At 39.1% G+C, this 27,178-nt stretch overlaps 4 protein-coding genes and 1 pseudogene across 4 annotated transcripts; 1 reads left to right on the plus strand and 4 right to left on the minus strand.

Annotated features, from left to right (window-relative positions):
• Positions 1–1,834: 1,834 nt before the first annotated feature.
• Positions 1,835–2,998, minus strand: LOC121778565. The gene is made up of 2 exons (XM_042175940.1): positions 2,300–2,998; positions 1,835–2,172 (listed from the first exon to the last, which is right to left on the minus strand). The coding sequence occupies exons 1-2, from the start codon at positions 2,672–2,674 to the stop codon at positions 1,966–1,968; spliced, it is 582 nt and encodes a 193-aa protein (XP_042031874.1). The 5' UTR covers positions 2,675–2,998; the 3' UTR covers positions 1,835–1,965.
• A 1,363-nt stretch (positions 2,999–4,361) lies between these two features.
• Positions 4,362–4,886, minus strand: LOC121779180. The gene has a single exon (XM_042176508.1). The coding sequence runs from the start codon at positions 4,884–4,886 to the stop codon at positions 4,362–4,364; it is 525 nt and encodes a 174-aa protein (XP_042032442.1).
• An 811-nt stretch (positions 4,887–5,697) lies between these two features.
• Positions 5,698–6,252, minus strand: LOC121779181 (late embryogenesis abundant protein At1g64065-like). Its single transcript, XM_042176509.1, has one exon. The coding sequence runs from the start codon at positions 6,250–6,252 to the stop codon at positions 5,698–5,700; it is 555 nt and encodes a 184-aa protein (XP_042032443.1).
• A 2,266-nt stretch (positions 6,253–8,518) lies between these two features.
• Positions 8,519–18,331, minus strand: LOC121778830 (annotated as a pseudogene).
• Positions 18,332–20,627: 2,296 nt separating this feature from the next.
• LOC121780347 (UDP-glycosyltransferase 88B1-like) lies at positions 20,628–22,777 on the plus strand. The gene is made up of 2 exons (XM_042177931.1): positions 20,628–21,182; positions 21,800–22,777. The coding sequence occupies exons 1-2, from the start codon at positions 20,640–20,642 to the stop codon at positions 22,658–22,660; spliced, it is 1,404 nt and encodes a 467-aa protein (XP_042033865.1). The 5' UTR covers positions 20,628–20,639; the 3' UTR covers positions 22,661–22,777.
• The last annotated feature ends 4,401 nt before the right edge of the window (positions 22,778–27,178 follow it).

A 27,178-nucleotide genomic window follows, 5' to 3' on the forward strand; every position in this document is an offset into this window, starting at 1 on the left:
GATTAACTTAGTTGACTTTTTGTATTGAACAAATTCTTGATTCCGGCAAAATAGTACCGTACTCCCTCCGTCCCAACGAAGATTACACCTTTCTTGCAAAGCAAGAGATTTTAGATAATTTTATTTTGTGTGTTAAGTAGAGAGAGTAAAATAAAAGAGATAGATAAATGAGAGATCAAAGTGTTTCCATTTTTAATAATGAGTAATCTTAATTGTGATAAACCAAAAAAAATGAGTCATCTTTAATGGACGGAGGAAGTACTGTATTATTACAATTACAATATGTTTTTTTTATGAACATTGAAATGTATTACAAATACTCCAACTAGAAGGTTAATATATACTCCCTTCATCCCATAGAAATATGTCATATTTCTTTTTTTATCCGTCCCATACAAATAGTCCATATCCATTTATGACAACTTTTTTCTCCTTCATTTTTACTTTATTATCTATGGGTCTCATTATCCACTACACAATTTCAACTATTTTTTCTCCTTATCTCTTATTTTACCAATTATGTATTAAAACTCGTGCCAATACCAAATGAGTTATTTCTATGGGACGGGGAAGTAATATTTACTCATTCTATCCATAAAAAAAATTTCAGATGTCCATAAAAAATAATTTAATTTAAAAATAAAGAGTTTCTCTTAAATTATTATATTTACATTCCTACTTATTTACAACTTATATCTACCATTTATCTACTTTTTCTCTTCAATCATACTTTACTCCCTTTTTATTCTCTTTCTCTCTTCTACTTTATCTATTTTGTCTCACCTCTCACTTATTTTACCAATTTTCTCATTAAAATTTGAGTCGTCTACAAATAAGACTATTTTTATGGACGAAACGAGTATGATAATAAAAAATGAATATTAGATCATGAGAAATTAATTACGAAATCACAATTCACATTTTTTTAACTCTTGAGCCGGCCCATATTTTTACGTGCAAAACACTTCTTCATAAAATATTTATATGTGCTTATAAACATTGCCGGGTAATCGGGTCAATGCAGCCCGTAAAAGATCTTAATTTCTGAAAAGCGGCCCAATTATTTCTGTCTACTCTTTTTTTAGCAAACAGTCCGTTTCCTAGTCGGGTCGGGCCAGCCCATGAAGCCGGGCTATAGTGAGTGCTCACCACGAAATGAAATGGAATTAAGCTGTTGAACAATTGTCGTTTTTGTAACCAAATCTTCCTTTTTGTGCCTGTTTATATTTATACAGATGGTCGATGATTCGCGACAAAAAGAAATGTTTTACTCCACTTAACAAATTAAATGAGTAAGAATTCTTGTCAATTCTTAATCAGGGTATTAGTGTAAAAAATTTATCATATGAATTGGATTTTTAATCGCGTAATGAAAATATTCCCAATAAAACAATAGTTACACAATCCACAATTTTAATCAATATTTTATTTTGAATAGTAAAATGCCACAACAAATTCGGTAATCACGATTGGCTAGACACTAACATTAGTATTTTCCAATAAGAAAGCACTTGAAACTTTAATGTCGCATTATAATTCTATAATAATGAAGTGGTGTTCGATTTTCTAGATAAAATAATACTCCCTCCGTCCCGCACTACTCGCACGTATTTCCTTTTTGGGCGTCCCAAGTTACTTGCACTCTTTCCATTTTTAGTAAAAATTTTCACCTATAGCCGTCATTTTTGACTTTTCTATACACTCATTCCTTAATCTCCGTGCCGAAAAGGAAATGAGCGAGTAGCTCAGGACGGAGGGAGTACTAAGATATAATTTAGGATTGAGTGGTGAGATTATTTTAGTCACAAGGGGTTAGCTATGACTAATTATCCCATGATTATCCATCTAGGATTGAGTTGGAGAACTAAATCTCATGAACCAAACACACTACTAATTTAATCCGGAGATACAATCTTGCAAACCGAACACTGACTAAGGTATAGTATACTCATGAATACTGTATAGCTACTGGCAGCTCAAATATCCAACACTTCTCTGCACCAAATTAATGGCAAGAAAACAATCCATCTCCGCCGTCTTCTTCCTCTCAAACACCCGCAACACCTCCACCTCTCCCGTCAGCGCCGCCCGGCTATTCAGCGGCAGCACCCCACCCTCCAAATCGCTCTTCACCTGAACCCGGTCCGCCAATCCGGCCGACGACAGCTCCACCTGTTGGCAAATGAAAAAAATTAAATAAATATAACAAAATCTCATTCGGTATAAAAAGAGAACTGAAAGTTTCATGGGCCTCCCCTTATCATCAATTAGTTTTAGGATGGAAGATTTCTATCACTACCTGAACCCTGATCTTCCGGGTAGAGCGCGCTCTCGCGGTCCACCCGGGGACCAGCGCGGACCCCACCACGGCGCCGTCGTAGGAAAAGTACACGGTGGTGGAGTCGAAATTGTAGCGGCCGAAGTTGGTGTTCTTCACGGCGAGCTCGGCGTAGAGCGTGATGTCGAACGAGGGGTCGGCGTCGGAGTAGGTGAAGGCGCCGAATGCGGCGGAGCTCACGCGGAACTTGGGTGTACGGGTTCGCATGAGGGTGAGGGTTAGGAGGAGGATGATTCCGATTTTGAAGACGGCGAGGAGGAGGAGGTAGATTAAGCATCTCTTTCGTCTCCGGCGGCGGAGCTCTCGGTTGTCGCCGTGTTCGTTAACTTCCGCCATTCAATATTGTTGAAGCGAAGGGGAATTAGAAATGATATTTAATTTATGATAAGAGAGTGTGTCACACAGCATTGAATGCAGAAGTTTTTTTTTTTTGCATTGAATGCAGAAGTTTAGTGGGGAGGTATGTGTGGAAAAGTATGATGTGGATATATGTGTGTTTAATTTATTTTGTTTATTAATCCATACAAATACACAACGACATTCAAAACACTTCATTTGTAGGTAGAGATTTGGTTAAGGAAGAAAGTATCATATCAAGAGGAAATAGTGACATGAGATGATGAGTCACGTGGATGATTTATGTACTCCACTTACGTTATTGCAAAGATAATTATAAGAAAGTAAGAAATTGTGTTTAAAAAGTAAAGTTGCATATATTTATAGATGTTGTCCAACGCTATTAGTATATAAATATATAAAAAATACTAGTAAATGTGAAAATATGTTAATTGAGAATTGTGATGTGTGATGTAGAAAGGAAAAAGTAATAAACGCGTGATGTAGGTCCTTTAGAATTTTGTTCGTACAGTATTAAATTTGTTTTCATATTGTCAACTTGGATGGCTCAATTTCAAAATAGGGACCAGAAGGAAACTTCCTTGGATTGAGACCTTAATTCTATTAAGTTTATACCTTCGAAATATATATGCCTCTCTAACTCTCTTATATAAGTTGCTCTCCTATACATATACTGATACTCAGAATTGAATTATACAACATGGGTTCAGTGGAATGCATGTGCTAACCTTAACTAAAGAAAATTACATTCTTAGTCTCTAAATTATACTATAATATTATTTGTGGCCTATATTCTTTAAAAATATTACCATATATCTTTAAACATTGATGTAATATCGCTAACATTGAATATTTAGGACCACAAATGACCTTTACTCTTCTATAACAAAACAATAAACAAATGTTAGGTTATAGTATTAAAAGAAAATTGAGGGGTCTCCTACTTCATATTCAAATTAAAAGTTGTTAATCCAGTCAAAATTCACTTAATTATCGTTGACCGTTAAAAATTTGACGGTTCCATCCAAAGTGGACTAAATCCGGACTGTTTTCATTTGTTCAGGATACAATAATTCAAAAGATAATGTTTTGGACCAAAATCATAAAATCGTCATATGTTTAGGACCACAAATGGCCTTTAGTCTATAATAATTACAATGCGTGTAATATGTACTGATTGTATTTTCATAGATTTTTTTTATTGTGCTTCAACTATATGAAGATTGAGTTTATAAAGTATGCGATTGAGTTCTAACATACCTTAATTTGATTGTATGACTGTGCTGATTAAATTGTATGGTTGTGCTGATTTATCCTTCGCATGCTGCTTTTACGAGTTTCAGTATATATTGGTATATAGATTGCTTATGGATCATTTACCGATCTCATGTTATCCGCATGCTAACTTTACAAGATTTAGGAGAAAGAATAAAAATCCATGTCCAATAATGTATCAGTATATATTGATTCTCGCTAAAATCTAAAATTCAATATCAGACAACCGACTCCTAAATCCATAAACTAGAATTAGGAAGTACTATTTGCTAGCATCAACTTAAGAAATTAAATAATCGCAATTAAATCGTCCAAAATAAGTTTAGTCTAAATGAAACCATTAACCGAAACAATTTCAAATATAATTCCTTAAGAAAAAATATTTCAACTCTCAGTCGCATTTGAATTGATCGATCAAGCCTCTCCTCGTATCCACATCCATGGTGCAGTTCATCGTCGCCTTCACTTTCCGCTTACTAACACTAATTCTACCATTCAAAACCACGTTGCTAGACAACGTCATCTTCCCTTCGCCTCCGACATCCTTGGATTCCGCCACCACCGTCACGTTCATCTTTTCAGTAGATCTCGCTTTCGCCCTTCCCGCCGGGATAACGGCGCCGGCGACGGAGTTGTTCCGGTAGAGAATGACGATCTTGCCCTCGGGGAACTTGAACTGCCCGAAATTGGGGTTTTTCAACGTCACCTCGCCGTTGAGCCTGATGCTGAACGACGTTGTGTTCAACGTTAGCCTTTCGACGGTTAGGGTTTGGAAGCGGAGTCTAGGGGGTGTTTTGTGCAACAAAGTTAGGAGGATTGTGACTATGATTATGGTTTGGATAGCTATTGCTTCAATGATATAGAATAGGAATTTTCCACTGTTTGTTGGGGTTTGTGGTTTTGTTTGTGGAGGCATTTTGGATTTTTTTGGGTAGGGATTTCTGTCTTGGATATTTGAAGATCCAAACGAAGGAAAGTATGTTGGAAAATGTTCGAAGATTGAGGATTAAGATAACTTTAATTAGCTTTAACTTTTTTGTTGGACCACAATAAACCAGTTTCCAAATCAAAGTATCTGTTTTACCTTATACTACTAAAATATTTTGTTCCATTAGGTTATTGTATGATTTGTATCCATGTTTCTAGGTCTATAATTTTAATTTAAGAAGGTTTTTGGTTGGATCGTTATTTAACAAACTTTAGAATTTAATTAACTAATCTTGTATTGATAGTTTTTCTTTTATTTATATTGAATTTAATACCGTTGTAATATCGACTCAAGAATCATTTGAAAAATGAAAACTTTGATAATATTTGCTATTATCAATTTATAATTTTTTTTCATTGAGTTGATATTGCAACTGAACTATATTCAATATAAATAGTATTATAAGACCTTATAAAGGATGATTCCCTATTTATGCCATGATCGTCATTTTATTGATGTAAGACTAGAAACATTTTCAATACAAAAAATGCTGCAATTGTGACTCGACAAATGACTCTTGCTAGCTTACTAACATCAATAAATAATAAAAATAAAATAATCACTCAAATATCCAAATCACTAATCACATATATTACATACCACACAACAAGGCAACAATATTCCAATCAAAAGTAAAGTTCATTTTTTTAAATGAAAAAAAAAAGAAAAAGTAAATCTAAAATAAACTAAGAAAAGCACAAGAATTTTAAATACAAAGCGGCAGTGTGCAATCCAATCTTCAATCGCATCTCAAATTCTGAACCACTCGAGTCTTGGTATCAACATCCATGGTGCAATCCATCGTCGCCGTCTTCTTCCTCTTGATAACGTTAAACAGATGAACCTTCCCTTCCACCGTCGCTTTACTACTCAACGTGATCTTACCGGAGCTCAAGTCGCCGCCCAAATTCCGATCATTCTTCGCCTCCACCGCCACCGTCACGTTGAGCTTCTCCGTATCCCGCGCCTTCGCCCGACCGCTGGGGATCCGAGAGGTGCCAACGCTGCTTCCCCGGTAGAGAAACGACACGGTGCTCTCGGGATATTTGAATTTCCCGAAATTCACGTTCTTCACCGCCACTTCTCCGGTGAGTCTAGCGTTGAATGACGCCGAGTTCGCCGTTAGACTGTCGACGGTGACGGAGCGGAAGCGGAGTTTGGGGGATTTTATGCGCATGAAGATGAGAACGAAGGCTACTATGATTAGGGTTTGGAGTAGGATTGCAAGGGCAATGTAGATTAAGCATCTTCTACGTTTTGCCGCGGGGTTTGGTGTGTTTGTTGGTGGAGGCATTTTTAGGATTTTTTCCTTTTAGGGGATGATTTGATGAATGATGAGTTTTGGGAGATGGAATGGGGAGGTGAGAGGGGTATGTCAATTTTATACCAAATGAAGAATGTTGGTGACTTGGTGTAATATTCTATGGAAAAGGGACAGCTAATTTGTTGTTTGCCCTAGTATATAGTACGCTTTAGCTTTGAGAAGGTTTGTAAACCAATTTGGGAGATAAAGTATCTTCCAATTTGGATGAGCATGGTGATTAAAATCAATTGCATCATTGTCCATGTTAAGTGTGACTTTAAAGTAGTACTTATTCAAGAGGCCTAATGTTGGGCATATGGCTATGCAATTAACTACGAGAAGAAGGACATGAATTTCCATGAAAGGAAAAGTTGTTAAAGGAGTCAAGTAAAAATTGGTGCGGGACCCACCCAAGGGACATATAAAGGGCGTGCATTGTGAATGACCTAAGAGAGGTTGAGAATTGAGAGTAGTATTCCAACTTATGGTTTTGAGGTGATCAACGTCTAGAATTAGCTATCTTCATTTCTTGTTTGGTAAATCTTGATCATGTGAGAATAAATATCTTCCTCCTGTCTCATAAAAATAGAGAATTTGGGAAAGAGATGAGTTTTAGTATTAGTAAAGTAGAAGGGAGATAGAAAAAAAAATTGATTGGAATATTATTAGTAGAGAACACGGACAAACTCATTTTTAGGACCTACTCATTAGCAAGAAAAACATACTAAAAATAGGAATCGACTAAGTTTGGGGGACAAATCAAAATGACAAAAGTGAACTGTTTGTGGAGACCGGGGGGAGCACGTATTTTCTTTTATGAAAATAGATCATAAGATCGGACCAAAGTTAACTGCATTATTGTTTCGTTGATACAATTTCTCAATAGCAAGATAAGAAAGTAAAGATAATCAATATCTTTGTCACTATTTTTTGTTTGCAATTTAGCCATAGAATTTGACTGAAATGGTGATATTTGCCAATTTAAAAAATTGACAATATCAATTGTTTTTGAGAGACAGAGGAATTTATTTTGAGGGAATAAGAGATCACTGCAGTTTGCATATTCAAAATGCTATACAAACCTATGCCCAATAAATTTCCCGTTAAAGAAAGATTACTTTTGTTCTCTGCACATTATTGTCTATTGGAAACTAAAATATTTAAACAAACAAAAAAGTTCATTTCTTTTTATTATCATGTTTCTATATTAAATTTAATATGGCATCTTATATATTGACAGACATTTTCATAAGAAAAAAGCGGGCTTCGCAAATTTTCGTTCGAAATCTTTAGCTACTCATTTTATTTAGTTCAATCTAATCGCTTTAATTGAACTTATTTGTGAAAGAGACATTCAGTACATATAATTAAATTTTCCAAGTAATTAATTTGTGTGCAGTGAGAAAAGACGTGAAATATTGAAAGTGGAGGTTGCCCATGTTTGACGTATTCCAAAATTCAGATATACGGCCACTCATTCAACGCATCTTCAAATACCTATTGCCTACAGAAATATTAAAAGAACCTGATTACAACTTAATTAACACGCACGTGCTTAGTTTAATTGGTTAAGTTTCTACCATTATGTTTTTAATTAATTTATATCTACATATTGGATAATGAGGTGATAAGATTACCTGCACCGAACACGAAATTTAACATGTTTGGTGTTTGCGTAGTGATACCAATAGCATGCTACATTGATGACACACAGCGGAATTATTGAACTAAATAAGTGTACTAGTACTAAATTTAATTCAGCAGGACGCAATAAAATTAGATAAAAACAATGAATATTTAGAATTTATAGTTGTGGTCTAGATTCAATTAAAAACAATAAATTAGAGTACCATTTTGGGCTCTCCAATCCATCTTTTAATAATGTATTGTTTGCCTAATTGACTAAAAATAATTAAAAGTTAGCTAATTGTATTTGTAGACGACAACTGAATATAATATGGGAAAATTTTCATTAGATTTGGTGAATATATTTCCTTAAATAGAAAACCTTCAAAAAATTGAATTTTGATAATTACCAGCCCGCAACTACGTAAACAAGAGGTAATGTACAAGTTACTATGAATTATGTAACTTTGACCCACAACCTTACAAAAATTAAGCTATAGGGCTAAATTATATAGATCTTGCCCAAATCCCTTAGGACCTTTTGCAAAATTAATAATTTAAAATGATTATTCATAAATTGAAAAGCTGCAAGATATTAGTATAAACTATTGTGGACGAAGATCAAACACAATTTTCATCAACTAATTGCACTGTTTACTTTATTTTGAAGAGTATATATGACTGAGAAATTAGTAAAATTTCATTGTACCAAAACACACAAATATAACAAAAAAACACAAGGTACAAAAATTAATTAAACTAGCTAAATTAAGACATTACTATCTGTTAAGTGTTAACCATTAAACTCGAGTGCAACAATCATTAATAAACTTAAGCAAAGCAAGCACGGACGTTCCCGTTCTCTCCCAACGCCGCGGCCGCGGAGGCTTTCATCTCCGCGACCCGGCGGCGTATTTCCCTCCCCGTGTTCGAATCCATCAGCTCCCTAACCCACCTCTCCAGCCAGTGGCGGATCTAGGAATTTATATTCGGGGGTGCGACTTGCGAGTCGTATGATAAATCATTATATAACATACCAAAAATAAAAACTAATACTAAAAGCAATATATTTTGAAATATACAAATTTTAGAGTCATACATTTCAAAATACAAAAATAAACTACATTATATCTAATTTATTTTTCGACGAGTCTTCATTTCTTCAAAACGATTCACTATATCATCATCGGATACTTGTAGAAACATCTTTTTCTCAATGAAAGTGACCAAACAATCGTTCAAAGGTTGAGCCAAATAGGGGGACATTATACATATATTATTAATATAAACTCAGAATTTGTATTTAAATACTCCCTCCGTCCCTGAAAATTTGTCACCTATTTCCTTTTTCGTCCGTCCCTAAAAATTTGTCACCTTTCACTTTTACCATTTTTTGTAGTGGACCCTACATTCCACTAACTCATTTACACTCACATTTTATTATAAAACTAATATATAAAAGTAGGACCCACATGCCACCAACTTTTTCAACCCACTTTCTATTATATTTCTTAAAACCCGTGCCGGGTCAAATGGTGACGAATTTTGGGGGACGGAGGGAGTATATAATACTACTAAAAAAAAATTTTGGGGGTACACTCGTAACCCCAATGTCCCCTCTCCCTCCGCCACTGTCTCCAGCTCGTCCGCGGTGACAAACCCGCCCTCCGCGGCATTTAACGGCAGCGCCGCCTTCATCTCCTCCACTAGAAAAATCTTATTCATCCTCTGCTCCGCGTAGAGCGGCCACGCGATCATCACCACCCCGCTCGCCACCGCCTCCATCACCGAGCTCCTCCCGCAGTGGGTCACGAAGCCCGCCACGGCTTCGAGACCCAACACCTCCAGCTGCGGGGCCCACGACCTTACTACAATTCCCCTGTCTTTAGTCCTCTCCAGAAACCCCTCCGGCAGAATCTCCACCAGATTCGGATTCCCCGCCGGATTCCGCACAGACCAGAGGAATCTATGGCCGCTTCTCTCCGGCGCCGCTGCCGTCTCCCTCAACTGCTCGGCGGAATGCAAACCCTGTTAGAGAAGCATCCTCGAGCTTGAAGAAAGAAATTGATGCTCATCCAGAAAGCCACATGGCTGATCCTAATAAGGTTGTTGAAAAGTTAATATCCAACTGTGTTGCCACGAGCTCACAACAGTTCCACCCTACGTGGAAAGATTGTCTGTTGAAAGGGAGTGCGGCAATAACTAGAGCCCCTGCAATACAGTACAGGTGATGAAGACCACATGCAACATTTCAGTTGAGCTGCATTGTCTTGTAGTCAGTTTGTTGTGTAGCTGATCTAGGGTTTAATGTTGGTTCTAGGTGCTTCCATAGTATAGTATATATAGTGATAAAATGAGCCGCTGTAAAGCGAGAGAAAAACATATTCAAAGCTATACAAGTTATCTTCTTTCTGTTTACTTCAATGATGCTATTCACATTCACATGCCTTGTCACTTTCATGGTTATTTTTATCATGGTATCAGAGCCTGATCCTAGGCTTTTCTTTTTCTCTTCTTTCCATTTTCTACTCCCTTTTATTTAATCTCTATGGCTGAATATGAAGAAGTTCAGTCTGTTGTGCAACAAGACCATAGTTCCAATGTTGCATCTTTTCAATTTTTTCCTCAAAATCACCCCATGTCTATGAAGCTGAATGAGGATAACTACCTTATATGGAAGCAGCATGTTCTCTCTGCAGTTTGAGGATATGGTTTGGAGGGGTACCTTACTGGAGAAGAGACACCCCCTCCTCGAGTTATAGCAGTGGAAGGATCTTCTCAAACAAAGGCAAATTCAGCATTTACCAGCTGGAATATGCAGGACCAGCGCTTATCCCATTGGCTTCAATCTTCTCTCTCAGAAAGCATAATGGTGATAGTCGTGGGTCTTAGCTCAACTCAAGACATTTGGAAGGCTTTAGAAGCAAACTTTGCAAGCCAATCAAAGGCTAAGATTGTCACGACCGCCCTTTAGGGTTAATAAATACGGGCGGTCGTGATTAAAAGAATTTAGTAAACAGACGAAAAGAATTAGAGTTTCAACACAAGTTGGACCAATAATTAATATCCCAATAAATAACCAAGAGTTTGATATTATCCAACAAGAAATTCAAAATATCCATTTTCCTAACAAATAAAGTTGTCGGCCCAAATAAAACATAATTAAATGAAACGACACAGCGGAAACGACCAAGAGAAAGAGTGACGCCATGTGTGAAGACACAACGACACTCAAGGTTCAAAGGCAATAATAATATATCTTAAATTCACTTGCTCAACACCCCCACATCCTCGTCGCCGCTCAACATGCACATAGGGAAAACACATGCAGGACTGAGTACTATAAAATATACTCAGTGGGCTCATGCCGAAAACATTTTCAATAAAAGTTGTTAATTTATCATGTCATACTTAAGTAACCGTCGGGGTTTAGCTTTAGAAAGGCCCGAGGTACTAAAATCATTTTCCCATAGTAAAAGTCGACTGATCAGTCATTTTCCCATAGACGTTAGCCATATCTGCCAATACATGACTTGGAATGTGGCCACAAACCAAGCCACTAGACCGGCCAGCCCGTACGCTAGCACACGATCTACCATAGGTGTACACTAATCCAAGTAGGGTTTGCGGCCCTACGAGGACCCGAATTCGATTTATATAACAATGGCGCGTAGCCACATCAGATAGGCACGTTAAAAATCAAATCACGGCATGATAAATACGGTTTCATTTCCATCGATAAAATATTTAGGACGTTGTCCTTATTTAAAAGAAAGCCCACCTCGAGTGCTTAAATTGAAATTACTTTCTTTCCCTTGCAATCACGATTCCCTTGCGATGATTCACCTTTAACAATTTATATAATAGATAAATCAACACATTGTTTCAAACAAATAACTAAAAAAATGCATGCATTCTAGGCAAAGTCCTTTATCTCGGTTTTCGATTATTCGACGGCCGCTTACGCCCCCAATTTCCTCCGTTGGCTCCTCGTATTTTCTTAATGATATCGAAATAAAATCCCCCAAATTATAAAAGTGCATAATTAAATTATCGCAAGCATTTTCCCCTCGAACTATAATTATTTCGGACTTATGACATAATTATTCATTCGTTGAAGTATTCCGGAATTAATTAAATAATTCCCCACATTTAATTATCGGCCCAAAGATTTATTTAAAAGCCCAAGACTTAATTATCTCCCTACCTTATATCCCCAATTTAATTATGAAATCCTTAAATAAAAAGAGCCCAAACAACATCAATTTTTAGTTAATGAGGCCCAAATCCCTTTAAACAAAACAAAGGCCCAAATTCTCCACCATACCCCACGTCTATCTCACTCTCTTCCTCTCTCTCTCTCGTCGACAAAAATCGGAGCTTTCAATCTCGTCGCCTTCCACAACCTCACATCCAGATTCGACGGCCAACTTCCTTCCGCCGAGAAATCCGTCGCGTCATCCCTCTCGCCGGCTGTCAGCCTTCCGTCGCACGCCGCTGTACCATCGGCGATAGCACCGATTCGCCCCTCCGTCGCCCGTCGCCGCTGCTACCGTCGGGCTCCTCCGCCGTTCCGTCACCGTCGCCCGGTTCTCCACAGAATCGAAGGTCGTCTTCAGCGTCCAGCCACCGCCACCAATCCGCCGGAAGAGCTGCTGCTGTCTGTACCCACCGTCACCGTCGGGTTCAGTCAGCGCCGGTGCCCGAAACCAACCCGAACGCCCCGCAAGTAAAGTTCTTGAGTTGATTTCGCGAAATTAAGGTTCGATTCTTTGAATTGTTCCAGCTATTAGTTTGCTTCGATTAAAACATAGGTATGAAAGAAGAAGATGAAAGATTTAATCTTATTTTGCAGTGTATACCTTTGCCAGATATATATATGCTATCTATTATCGGCTTGATTACTTTATCTTAGTCGTGAATTGATAGACAATATGCCGATATATTCCGTGGTATATAATGTTCTTGATGAAGTGCAACATACAAATTTGAATTGGGAGGAAAGATACCTTGAACAGGTTTGAGAAAACAACAGATAGCCCCGTCTTTCAAGTTTGGTTCACGGTTTCCGCCGGAAGAAAATTGAATGGGTTGGTTTCAAAAAAACGTGTAAAATAGGGAAAATTCTGCAGGATTACCTTGAATTTGATTGAGTAGATAAGTCTTGTTCTTGTGAGTTCTTGTTGCAGAGAATTGAAGATAGGGAAAAACCGACTTTGAAGGGAATATTATAGAGAGGAGGTGGTTGATAGATATGGGAGAGATTTAGGGAGTGGGGAGGGAACGGTTTTTTAACGTGGGTCAAGGAGTGGGAGGCGATTTTCTTCCTCTTTCTTTCCTTTTTTTTTTGAACGAGAGATTCATTAATTTAATTTGTTTGAAATTTAATTTGCAGATCACGGAGGAGGAAAAACTCATCACGGAGGAGGATAATTTCTACAGAATCTTTAATTAAAAATTTAATTAATACCGATCGATGACCAAGTCAACAGGGAATAAAAATTAAATTAGTTTAGTTTAATTCACATTACTTTGTATTTTATTTTAAATTATGCAGTCCATAATTTATTTATCACGGACTGGATTTTTATATTATTTATTCCATTTATCCGATCCAACTCGCGGATTGAGTCCAATATATTTATTCCTCACGGAAATGAATTATTTTAGATTCGCGCATTAATTTATTTCACAAATCTCTAGTCGAGCAATAATCCCACTCAACAATTAATTCACGGACTTCACAATATCAATAGCATTAAATACAAGTACTTTAGGGTTCACAAATTAGGTTTAGAAAAACGGGGCGTTACAAAGATCATGCAATATAAGTTGCTACTGCAGACAACTAAAAAGGATGGCCTCACAATGAGAGCCTACCTCAACAAAATAAAGAATTGCTGTGATATGTTGGGAGCAGCAGGATGCAGAGTTTTGCATGATGACTAGGTTATGCATATTCACTCTGGTCTGGGAACTGAGTATAATTCAGTTAAAGTGGCTATCACTTCGAGGGCAGAAGCATGCACCATTCAAGATGCCACTTCAATCTTGCTGAGTTTTGAATCTATACTCGAAGGTGAAAACTCAAGTTCCTCAAATGCGGATGGCTCTCTTCCCTCAGCAAATCTGGCTCAGTCAGCAAACCAGAGAAAAGATCCAAATTATAGAGAGGATGGAGAAAGATCTTACAACTACAACAGCTACAGAAATGATGGAGGAAGGTCCTATAATTTCAGGGGAAGAGGAGGAAGATGAGGTAGATGAGGTAGATCTGGTGGTGGCAATCTCATATGTCAACTTTGCCAAAAGCCCGGACATGCTGCTGATAAGTGTTGGCACAGGTTTGAACAAAACTTTGTGCCAAACACAGCTCCTCAGATGAGAAATTCAAACCAGCATCCCTTCTCAAATGCTCCTTCAGCCAATATTGCACACACCAGAGAACAACAAATCAACAACAACATAATCTCTCACCATGCTCCCTCTGACTTTGGCGCTGATGCTCCATCAACTTCTTCCTGGTATCCTGATTCTGGAGCTACCAATCACATCTCCAATAAATTTTCAAACCTGAATATTGCATCAGAATACAGTGGAGGTAAGCTTTTACATTTAGGAGATGGAAACGGTATTAAGATTGCTCATATTGGTGATTCTGTCTTCAAATCTACCTCCAACCATAGCTCTAGAACTTTATACTTGCATAATCTGCTTCATGTTCCTCAAATTTCAAAAAATTTGTTGAGTGTCTCACAGTTTGCCGAAGACAACAATGTTTTCTTTGAATTTCACCCCTCCTTTTGCTTGGTGAGAGATCAGGTATCCAAGGAAACCATTCTCAAGGGCACTCTTGACCGAGGACTCTACCATTTCTTTCTCCACAAATCTCAGCCAAGCTTCAAGACTTCAAACACTTCATTTCCGGGCAATATCAATAAGAACAAGAGCAGTGTCCCTGCACTTAGTTCTCTGCCTTCATTTCCTGCAGCTTTTTCAACCTCTAGTTCTATTTCTAGCTTAGATATGTGGCACAAATGTTTTGGTCATTGTGCCTTCGATGTAGTAAAAAGAGCTCTAAATCATTGTAATATCTCTTATCAATCTATGAACGATGCTTCTCTTTGTCATCCTTGCTCAATATCCAAAAGTCATAGATTACCTTATGAGCACTCTGTCACTCAACACACAAATCCTCTTGAACTAGTGCACAGTGATCTTTGGGGACCATCCCCCATCACTTCCAGAAATGGCTTCAAGTACTATGTTACATTTGTTGATCATGCTAGTAGATATACCTGGCTTTATCTTTTGAAATCAAAAGGAGATGTTGAGCATGTTTTTCGGAACTTTAAAGTAATGGTTGAAAATCAACTGAATGCTAAATTGAAGATTCTACAAAGTGACTGGGGAGGAGAGTATCAAGGCTTATCTAAATTTCTGCAAGAATCTGGTATATTGCATCGCATATCCTGTCCTTATACTCCCCAGCAGAATGGATTAGCTGAAAGGAAACATAGGCATGTTGTGGAAATGGGATTATCCTTGCTTGCACAATCTGGTTTAGCCAAGTCTTTTTGGGATGATGCTTTTGTGACAGCAGCATACATCATAAATCGATTGCCAACTGCTGTCTTGAAATTCATTTCTCCATTTGAAATCCTATTTAAATCCAAACCTAACTACTCTGAATTCAAGACTTTTGGATGCCTCTGCTATCCCTTTACCATGCCATACAACAAACATAAATTGGACTTTAGATCTTGTCCTGCCACCTTTCTAGGTTATAGTTCATCTCACAAGGGATTCAAAACACTTCTCTCAATAGGCAAAGTTATTGTTACTCGTGATGTGATCTTTGATGAATCCATTTTTCCACATAAAACTCCACCCTTAAATCCTATTCCTACCCCCACTCATTCGCACATCCCTCAAGCCCCTTTTTTTCCTTTCTCCTCCCACCACTCCACGTGATCAACACACTCCTCAGGCTATTACTCCACCACAATCTCCTCACTTTCCTGTTGATCTTCATATACCCCAGCAGTATCTCATATCCAAAGCATCCCCAACTCTTCTTCATCTTCTGATGAACTCATTTCACCAGTTACTTCTCCTACTCCTGCTCCCCCTGCTCCACCTCAGCCTTGTCATCAGATGGTAACTAGGGGAAAGGCATGAATCTTTAAACCTAAAGCTTTCACCATTTCCTTTCACTGCATTCCAAGAACAACTTTAGAGGCTATTCTAATTCCAGTATGGAAGGCTGCAATGCTTGAGGAATTCTTGGCCTTGCTAAGAAATAAAACTTGGATTTTAACTCAGCTACCTCCGGGAAAGAATCTGATTGGGAACACTTGGGTTTTCAAATTGAAGAAGCATGCCGATGGGAGCATTGCTAGGCACAAAGCAAGGTTGGTGGCTCAAGGATTTTCTCAGGAGCCCGGTTTTGACTTTACTGAGACTTTCAGTCCAGTAGTTAAACCAGCTACTATCCGGCTTATTCTATCTATTGCTGTTTCATCTGGTTGGAATATAACTCACCTAGATGTCAACAATACCTTTTTGCATGGCGACCTTGAAGAAGAGATTTACATGAGACAGCCTTTGGGTTTTGAGCAGGGTGATTCTACACTTGTCTGCAAATTGAATAAAGTAATCTATGGCTTGAAGCAAGCTTCAAGATCCTGGTTTTTGACAATCCAGTCTGCCCTCTTGTCCCTTGGCTTTACCCAATCTAGAGCAGATACTTCCCTATTTTATAGAATATGTGGAAAGGAGATCACCTATCTCGTTATATATGTTGATGACATGCTCATTACTGGATCATCCTCTTCTGCCATAAAAAATATTATCAATCATCTCAGTGCACAATTCTCTTTGAAGGATCTAGGGGAAGTCAAACAATTCCTTGGTGTTGAGGTTGTCAGAATTGCTCAAGGTGGTCTTCACTTAAGCCAAGGTGCATACATCAAGGAACTTCTCAACAAAGTTGAAATGCAAGATTCTAAACCCTTTCCTACTCCTATGCTGACTAACCTCAAGTTATCCAAGAATGAGGGAGATCCTTTCAAAGATGGGAAGCTCTACAGAAGCACTGTAGGTGCATTGCAATATGCAACCATTACAAGACCTGAAATAAGTTTTTGTGTAAATAAAGTTAGCCAGTTCATGGCATTGCCCCTTGATACACACTGGAAGGTTGTCAAAAGGATCTTGAGATACTTGAGTGGGACTGCAGACTATGGACTTCATGTTCAAAAATCTGATTTTGCATTGGTAACTTTTTCTGATTCGGACTGGGCTGCTGATATGGATGATAGGAGGTCACAACAGTTCCATCCTACGTGGAAAGATTGTCTGTTGAAAGGGAGTGCAGCAATAACTAGAGCCCTTGCAATACAGTACGGGTAATGAAGACCACAGGCAGTATTTCAGTTGAGCTGCATTGTCTTGTAGTCAGTTTGTTGTGTAGCTGATCTAGGGTTTAATGTTGGTTCTAGGTGCTTCCATAGTATAGTATATATAGTGATAAAATGAGCCGCTGTAAAGCGAGAGAAAAACATATTCAAAGCTATACAAGTTATCTTCTTTCTGTTTACTTCAATGATACTATTCACATTCACATGCTTATCACTTTCATGGTTACGTTTATCAAACCCCTCCTCCCGAAGCAGAGGAAGACGACGGTTTCTCTCGGCTGTGCATCGAGCCAGCGAAGACAGTCATGGTCTCCAACTGGATTGAGTTTCGGAATCTGCGGGCCGACTAAGTAAAGCGGCGGAGTTACCCCGCTGGGGACGCAGAGGCCCTTTTCTATGGCTTGTTTAGGTCTGAGTTCGATTCCGTCAAATCTATTAGTAAGGATTCCACAAGATTTCCTCATGTTATTCGCAGTTTCCAAAACATGCTTATACACATTACTCCCCCGGAAAAACATTATATCTGATGAGTGAATACTGGGACCGCCGGGGAAGTGAAGGTATTCGTTCATATCTCCGATGTCTGCATCAACAGTCTCAATCCAGGTAGGGATGTTCAAAAACACTGCCACCCCGTGTGAACCGGTGGTGTCGTAGAAGTGAGTGGGGAACGCCGAGGGCGGCCGAGACTTGGCACGCGGCGTTGCAGAAGAAGTCGAGAACAAGAGCTGCAATTTCCGATTTTTTGGAGATTTCTTCGAGGGCGGCGCGGAGGTTTGGGTTGTGGAGGCGGGAGGTTCGAAGAATGACTCGACGTGGTTTTTAATTGGTGTTTGGAGTGGTGCGAGGTCGGGGAGGCGGCGGTATGTGACGGAGGGAGGGGTGGAGGCGACGGCAGAGGAGTCGGCGGTGCTGATTGTTGTGATGGGGAGGGTGGGGTAGTGTGTGGAGATGAAAGTGGCTAGAGCTACCGTGGGGTTCAAATGCTCCGCCGCAGCGTAGAGAACAATGGTTTTTTCCATTTTTGATGCCTTGGAGTGAAATAATGTAATTCAATTATTATAGAGCATGTGATCTACTTCAAAAAAAAATTACTTCCAACTGCCTAGTCACAGTAGAGAACACACCCACCATACATTCTACCCAACACGTTAATACTCCTAAACAGAAAATACGTGGAAGAGTCGTGCCCTTAGGTTTACAAATTTCATAAAAATGTTCTCTTTAATATTCTCCGTATTTTACCAATTAAGGAAATATTAAAGGTTTAGGGAAACAAGTCAACAACTCATTGTAAAATCATTTCCGTAAAGGTTTAGGGAAACAAGTCAACAACTCATTGTAAAATCATTCCGAAACAATTCAACAACTCATTGTAAAATCATTTCGTAGCACATGTCTTACATGTAAGATCATCTCCAACCATTACACTAAATCTAAACTCATTTTTATTATAAATGTCACATTAAAAATTGATTTTGCTCCAACCATTTACACTAAACTCAAACTTAAAAGAATATTCCTTATCCATTAATTCTTTTTATACTTTTCAACCATACCTATATATTTTATCTAAATTACACACTAACCCATGATATTTTATCAATATCTTAAATAAAATAAAATAATATAATAAGATTTATTAATTAATATAACTAAATGTTAATGTTTAACTATTTTTAATTATAGTTGATAGCATATTTCGTTTGAATAATATTAATGTACATATTGGAGGAGTGATCAATTGCTAATTAGCAATCACAAACTAAGATCAAATTTTAGCCATTAGATTAGGAGATCCAGTGATTAAAATAATGTCATATGTATTATATTTTAAATTAAAAAATTATTAAATAAATTTAAAGGTTATTAATATCAATTCCCTATCATCAAAATCATCTTAAAACTTTAAATTTACGTAACTCTCTCGATTTAAATTATTTTTTCACAAAAAATATATCATATTAAAGATAATTAAATAAGGATTCTAACGAGATCTCAATTGCATATGTTCCGACGATATTCAGGTGATGAAATTTGATAAATTATATTTCAATTTTTGTACATGTTGATAAACAGATTTTATCAACAAATACAAAAAACCATCAATATAGTGTATGCAAAATCTCAATATAATGTTGATAAACCGGCTGCCGGGAACAATCGAGCGCAACGAGAGTATGGTGCGCAAAGCCATCTACCGAGCCAACGAAGAAATTGGCAAGTTCAATGGCTATTTCCTCCAGGAAGAGCGGTCGACGGGGAGCGGCCGGAGCGAGGTCGACATCATCACTGCCGCGATGAGCACCTACCAATCCATGAACTACAAGCCGTTCAAGTACCTCAACATTTGACAGGAGACGCGGACGCACTTGAAGTATAGGCAGGGGCGAAGCCAGGAATTTGTAAGAAGAGGAGCAAAATTACATACGAAACTTTTTTTAGAATTTGAGGAGGGGCATTTAGTAAGAAATTGAAAGAAATAAATTTAAAAATATGTAATATCTACATGAATGTGAAAATATGAGGTGGGGCAATTGCCCCTCTATTAGTGCATGTAGATCCGCTCCTGAGTATAGGGGAGGCATAACATCCTCCTCTAGCGGCTCCTCCAAACGGTCAAGGTCGGTATCTCTATCCGACGCCGGCTCTGAAGATTTGGCTAGCCAACTCGCCGGAGCTAACTTGGGTAGCCCTGACGCCGGCCCGAGCGGTTCCCAACGCCGACCACAAGGAAGGAAGAAGGCGGCGGCTGCAACCGCCAATGCTCCCGAACCCGCTCCCGTTCCCGTTCCCGTTCCATATGCGCCACCTCCACCCCCCACCAACTCGTTGAGGACCCTCTTGGCCCAACTCAATATGGCCGATAGGTCAACTATGACCCCCTCAAAACTTCGATCGCATGAGGCCATGATATTGGGCCTCCAAAGACAATTGGGGGTAGTGTTGCCGAATGAGTAGTCTTCCACGGGGTATTTTTAGCTTTTAATTATGTACTTTTTAATTATTAGGAGTTTAATTATGTATTTTTTAATTTTTAGGATTTTAATTATGTACTTTTTAATTTTTAGGATTTTAATTATGTCGTTTTTATTTTATTTCTCATTTGTAATATTATTTAAGTTTTTTAATGAATTTTAATATTATGGAAATGTTTTTGTTTAATTGAATTTTAAATTGAATTATGCTCGTTCTTGCGGAAGAGCATAGCTGTAAGTGTTGTACTTTTGCCATAGAACAAGTCGAAAAAGTGGGCCGGATCTTATCCTCAGCATAAAAGAAAATAGCATTTGCCCCAAATAGCCACATACACAGCTATCACTTTGAGTAATGGAAAGAACTATCGTGCTCTATCCATCTCCGGGAATGGGACATCTCATCTCCATGGTGGAGCTCGGAAAATTCATCCTCCGCCACCACCGATCCTTCTCCATCACCATCCTCACGATGCCCCCGCCCTTCCGCAGCGGCTCCACGCTCCACTACATCGCCCACATCTCCGCAACCGTGCCTTCCATCACCTTCCACCACTTGCCCGCCGTGTCCCTCGATCTCGACGCGTTCCCTTCGGTCGAGGCGATTCTCTTCGAAGCCCTCGACCGCCACAACCCCCACGTGCTCCACGCGCTCGAAACCGTGTCTGCCTCCTCCACCGTCTCCGCCTTCATCATCGACTTCTTCTGCACCACAGCGCTGCCGATCGCCGCCAAGCTCGGGATCCCTACCTACTACTTCCTCACATCCGGAGCTCACTTCACTTCGCTTCTTTTGCACCTGCCGGAGATTGACAGAACCACCACCCAGAGCTTCAAAGACATGAAAAACACGCTTTTGGATGTTCCCGGCGTACCTCCGGTGCTGGCCACCGACATGGTAATGATATTATTATAATAATTATTTTGTTTAATTTGCCAATACTCTTTCTCAAACTTTTTAAGAAGATTTTTTTTCTAATATACTTGGATCAGCCCACTATCGATCAAATATGCCAAATTTTAAAATCCTTATATTTTGCTATGGCAATATTATATAATTTCAATTCGATATATTACTCGATCACTTAAATTAGCCAGGTGGAGTTTGTCTTTGTACCAATAAGAAAATATTGTTATATTCCCTGTTCTGAAAAAAATAGTCTTCTTAGTCCATTTTAGTTCTATCACACAAAAATAATCGTCTTCATCTTTGGTAAGTTCTCTCTTATAAGGTGGACATATTCTTCATTAATAATATTCTAATCACTTTTTTATTTTATACCTCTCATACTTTATCAATTTGACATTAAAATTCGCATCGTCCCCAAAGTCCTTATTTTCGTGGGACAGATAAAGTATTTTATTTAAAACCTACACATACCCCAATACGCGCTAGATCAATGTATTTTTCAGTTTCATTCTAGATATACAATTATATCAGCTAGCGAAATTTTCTTTTTTACACTGACGTGAGATGTTATAATTTTATTTTCCTTTCTTTTCATTTGCCAACAGGTAAGGCCGCTTCTTGATCGAACATCGTCCGACTACCGGAACTTCCTCAACGTCTCCGACCACATGCCCGATTCAGCCGGGATACTCATCAACACGTTCGAGAGTCTAGAACCTAGGCCACTCGCAGCAATTCGTGAAGGAAAATGCAACAACGCCGGCCGCGCCCCGCCAATATTCTGCGTGGGGCCGCTCCTAGCGGCCCAAGACAGAGACACCGCCGGCGAACACAGCTGCCTAAAATGGCTCGACAAACAGCCTAGCAAAAGCGTCGTCTACATATGCTTCGGCAGTCTAGGTTTAGTCTCAGCATCTCAATTAAAAGAGATAGCTGAGGGTTTAGAGAGAAGCGGCCACAGATTCCTGTGGGTGGTCCGGTCGCCGCCGCCGGAGGACAAATCCAAAATGTTCCTACCGCCTCCGGAGCCGGACTTGGATGCTCTCCTGCCGCCCGGGTTCGTAGACAGGACGAGGGAGAGGGGGATGGTGGTGAAGGTGTGGGCCCCGCAGGTGGCGGTTTTGAGCCACGCGGCGGTGGGAGGGTTCGTGACGCACTGTGGGTGGAACTCAGCTCTGGAGGCGGTGTGGGAGGGCGTGCCGATGGCCACGTGGCCGCTCTACGCGGAGCAGCATTTCAATAGGGTGGTGATGGTGGAGGGGCTGGGGGTGGCGGTGGGGGTGGAGGAGGGGGAGGGGGGGCTGGTGGCGGCGGAGGAGGTGGAGAGGGGAGTGAGGGAGTTAATGGAGGGTGTGAGTGTGAGGAAGGTGTTGGAGGACAAGAGGAAGGAGGCGAGGGCGGCGATGGAGGAGGGAGGTGAGTCTGTTGCTGCGATGGGAAAGCTTATTGATTTGTGGAAGTCTTGATTAAGTTTAATTAATTGGGGTTAAATCTCTACGTCTTCACTAATAAGTAGGGATTTGGTGTATGTTTTGGGAGTTCGAATTATTTGCATGCACAATTATACGTGCAATTATTATCTACACTGGTGGACATGAGATTTATTGTTACAGACCTTATGTCTCATTCAAGATAGATCACATAGCCATATAGATCTTGGACAATTTATTACTAGAGGATGAAACACATAATTTTTGTTTTCCCCAGTTTCATTATTAAAGCAAAGTGGATACGGAAAGTCAGTGGAATGTATATTCCACTTTTCATCACAGCGGAGGGAGACAATGTTGGAAATATTATAGCCTTTTACATAGGTAAACTCTTGCTATTACAAAAGAACCAAAACTAGAAGGTAAATAAAATAAAGTAAATACAATAAAAGGAACAAGATGCAAACTATAGTCTTCTTTAGGTCGAGTCGAGGTATCTCTCTCTCTGCAAGACGAGATACGCCCCGGCTAGTGCTCACGGATTGGTGCAACGTCCCCAAAGATGAAACGACTTTCCTCCTACCGAGTTGAAGCACCTCAAACTCGTAGGCTCCGACGAACTTGAATTGGAGGCGAGAACCGAGCAATGCAATGCTCCTAATGCGAACTAGAATGCTTGAGCTAGAGAGAAGAAAGAATGATTTGTTGGTGTGTTTCATATCCCTCAAATCCACTTATTTATAGGGTAGAGGATGGTACTTGAAAAGCTTGGCATTCAAGATACACCATAAAGAAATTAGAGGTTACACAAGTTGAAAGGCCATAGGTCTAGTCCATGTGAAAAGCCTCCAAAATCCTCCATGTTTTACACGTTTCCAACAATCCCCCACATTGGTTAAAGCGCTGCAAGTTAAAACCAACACCAGACATGTATGCATGTATGCAGGCTCTTTTGCTCAGTTCTCGAGAAACGATACTGTATTTGGAGAGGTAACTTGTGGTTTTGAACCTTCCATAGTCAACACTATCGGACATACCGGCGGGCTAGTGGACGCGATGCCTTGAACTGTTCCTCCTTGGTGTATGCCTAGTCAATAACATCAACACAATATTGTCTCAACTCCATCAGTTCTCACGTTTGTGTCCGTTTCGGCCGTGGAACACCTCTTTGGAATTCATAAGTGACTCATACACACGAAGTGGCCTCACTTTTCACTTACATAGGTGATTCTTTCATGAGTATCTTGCCATATGCATCTCCTTGAGATTTCAAGAATCATTAAAAGTCAAAAGACTTAACCTCTTACCACGTGTAGGTTACAACACTCAATGCTTTCTAAAGAATGGGCGAAGATTAAAATCTTCCAAGTGTTATAGCTAGATTCATATAGCTTCGTTTTCCCATTGAACCAAGCCAATGGGATCTCCAATCGTATGATTGGATTACCACTATAATCATCTTTTTAAGATGTGGTTTTCAGTATCATTCCTTTTAGCAATTTATGCATTTGATCACGGTTGAAACCTTTCGTTAACGGATCTGCTAAGTTATCCACTGACTTTACGTAGTCAACTGAGATAATGCCACTTGTGATCAACTGCCTTACGGTATTATGTCGCCGACTAATATGTCGAGACTTACCATTATAAAAGTCACTTTGTGCTCTACCTATAGCTGCTTTGCTATCACAGTGTATCAATACTGCGGGCACTGGCTTCTTCCAACATGGAATACATTCTAGAAAAATTCTGAGCTACTCGGCTTCTTCCCTTGCTTTATCCAATACGATAAACTCAGATTCCATGGTGGAACGAGCAATACACGTATGTTTCGTTGATTTCCACGAGACAGCACCACCCCCATAGTGAACACATACCCACTTGTCGAAAATGAGTCTTTTGAATCAAAGATCCAATTTGCATCACAGTACCCTTCAAGTACTTTGGGATATCTTGTGTAATGCAACCCAAAGTTAATAGTATACTTCAAGTATCTCAAAACTCTACACAAAGCTTTCCAATGTTCCTTGCTTGGGTTGCTCGTAAATCGGCTCAACTTGTTTACAGGACAAGCAAGATCAGGTCGAGTACAGTTTGTGATAAACATCAAACTTCCTATGACCTTTGCATACTCTTCTTGAGCAACATAATCACTCATATTCTTGCTCAGATGGACATTGAGCTCCAAAGGAGTCTTTGCTGGCTTACAATCAAACGAGTTGAATTTCTTAAGCATTTTCTCAACATAATGAGATTGCGTTAAGGCAATTCCCTCATTAGTACTCAATATTTTGATTCCGAGAATCACATCATCTAGACCCATATCTTTCATATCGAAATTTCTTTTCAACATGTTTTTTATCTCGTTAATAATGGCACTATTGCTACCCATTATCAACATATCATCAACATACAGACACACAATAACAAACTCGTTATCTGTGTTCTTAACGTAAACACAATTATCACACGCATTAATAGTGAATCCATTTGCCAACATTACGTTGTCAAATTTCAAATGCCATTGTAACGGTGCTTGCTTCAACCCATATAATGACTTTACCAGTTTGCATACTTTACGCTCTTGCCCAGGCACAACAAACCCTTCGGGTTGTTCCATATATATTTCTTCTTCCAGATCACCATTCAGAAACGCAGTTTTCACATCCATTTGGTGAATCTCAAGATTGTGCAAAGCAACAATCGCAAGAAGCACCCGGATGGAAGTGATTCTCGTAACAGGTGAATAGGTAACAAAAAAGTCATACCCTTCTTTCTGCTTAAAGCCTTGTACAACTAGGCGAGCTTTGTACTTATCTATAGTACCATCGGGCTTATATTTCTTTTTCAGAATGCACTTGCACCCTAAAGCCTTACAGCCTTCAGGCAAGTCTACTAACACCCAAGTGTTATTTCTTATGATGGATTCAATTTCACTATTGATAGCTTCTTGCCAGCACACTGCGTCTGAGCCAGACAAAGCTCCGGCAATGACTTTGGTTTACCATCCAACATGAAAGTTATGAAGTCTAGACCAAAAGTCTTAGCAACTCTAACTCTTTTACCACGTCTTGGTTCTATATCCTCAGGGCTTGACCTCGTCCTTTTTGGAGAATTAGAACTAGTGGCTTCATCCACCATTCTATCACTAGAACGATCATCTTGCTTCTTGCAAGGAAACACATTCTCAAAGAATACAGCATTCCTAGATTCAATTATCGTTCCTTCAGCTACATCAGGTATAGCTGACTTATGAACTAAAAAGCGACATGCGCTGCTGTTCAATGCATATCTAATAAAGATACAATCAACTGTTTTAGGGTCAATTGCAACTTGTTTTGGAGGAGGCACTTGTACCTTTGCTAAACACCCCCACACTTTGAGGTATGTATATGAAGGTTTCTTTCCCTTCCACAATTCATAAGGAGTCACATCCCTATTTTTTAGTGGAATTTTGTTCAGGATATGATTCGATGTTAACACAGCCTCCCCCCCCCACATGTTCTGGGATAAACCCGAATTAATCAACAGAGCATTCATAATCTCTTTAAGTGTTCGATTTTTTCGTTCAGCAACTCCATTTGACTGGGGAGAATATGGAGCCGTTGTTTGGTGAATTATACCACTTGCATGACATAATTCTGCAAACGGGGCTACATACTCACCACCTCTATCACTTCGAACACACTTAATTCGACAATTAAGTTGATTTTCGGCTTCATTTTTGAAGTCTTTAAATACTTCAATTGCCTCATCTTTACGTCTTAATAAGTAAAGGTAACAATACCTTGTGCAATCATCTATAAATGTGATGAAGTACTTTTTACCACCTCTAGTTTGCACAAATTTTAAATCACATATGTCTGTATGGATTAACTCTAGAGGTTCTGTGCTCCGTTCTACTGAGCGAAACGGTAGCTTGGTCATTTTTGCTTCAACACAGACTTTACATTTCTTTTGTGCTCGTGAACTTTTAGTAAATCAAGATTCACTAATCTTTTTATAGCATTTAGATTTACATGTCGCAGTCTATTATGCCATAAATCAGAGCTTTCAAGAAAATAAGAGGATGTGACATCTTCCTTATTGCTTATTCATTTTGCACAGTGAATGACCGTAACGGTCAGCTCAAAAAGCCCATTCACTAGGTGACCTTCACCTATGAACTTTTCATACTTGGTCAATATAACATTTTAACACTCAAATTCTAGTGAAAATCCATGATTTACTAGAAGTGAGCCTGACTCCAAATTATTTCGGATGTCTGGGACATGCAGCACATCCTTAAGGGTAAGAACCTTTCCTGATCCTAATTTTAGGAACACATTACCCACACCAACCACCTTAGAAGAGGCTTGGTTTCCCATACGTACTTTTCTATCTCCAACAGATTTGTAAGTAGAAAAAACGCTTCTCTCGGAGCAAACATGACATGTGGCACCAGTATCAACAAACCATTCATTTGGATTATTACCATGGTCCACGTCGGAGACCATTGCGACCACCTCGTGATCTTTGTTGTTTATAACAACACGTTCAAATAATTTGCACAAT

The sequence above is a fragment of the Salvia splendens genome, chromosome 19, assembly GCF_004379255.2.
Source record: "Salvia splendens isolate huo1 chromosome 19, SspV2, whole genome shotgun sequence".
Taxonomy (NCBI): domain Eukaryota; kingdom Viridiplantae; phylum Streptophyta; class Magnoliopsida; order Lamiales; family Lamiaceae; genus Salvia; species Salvia splendens.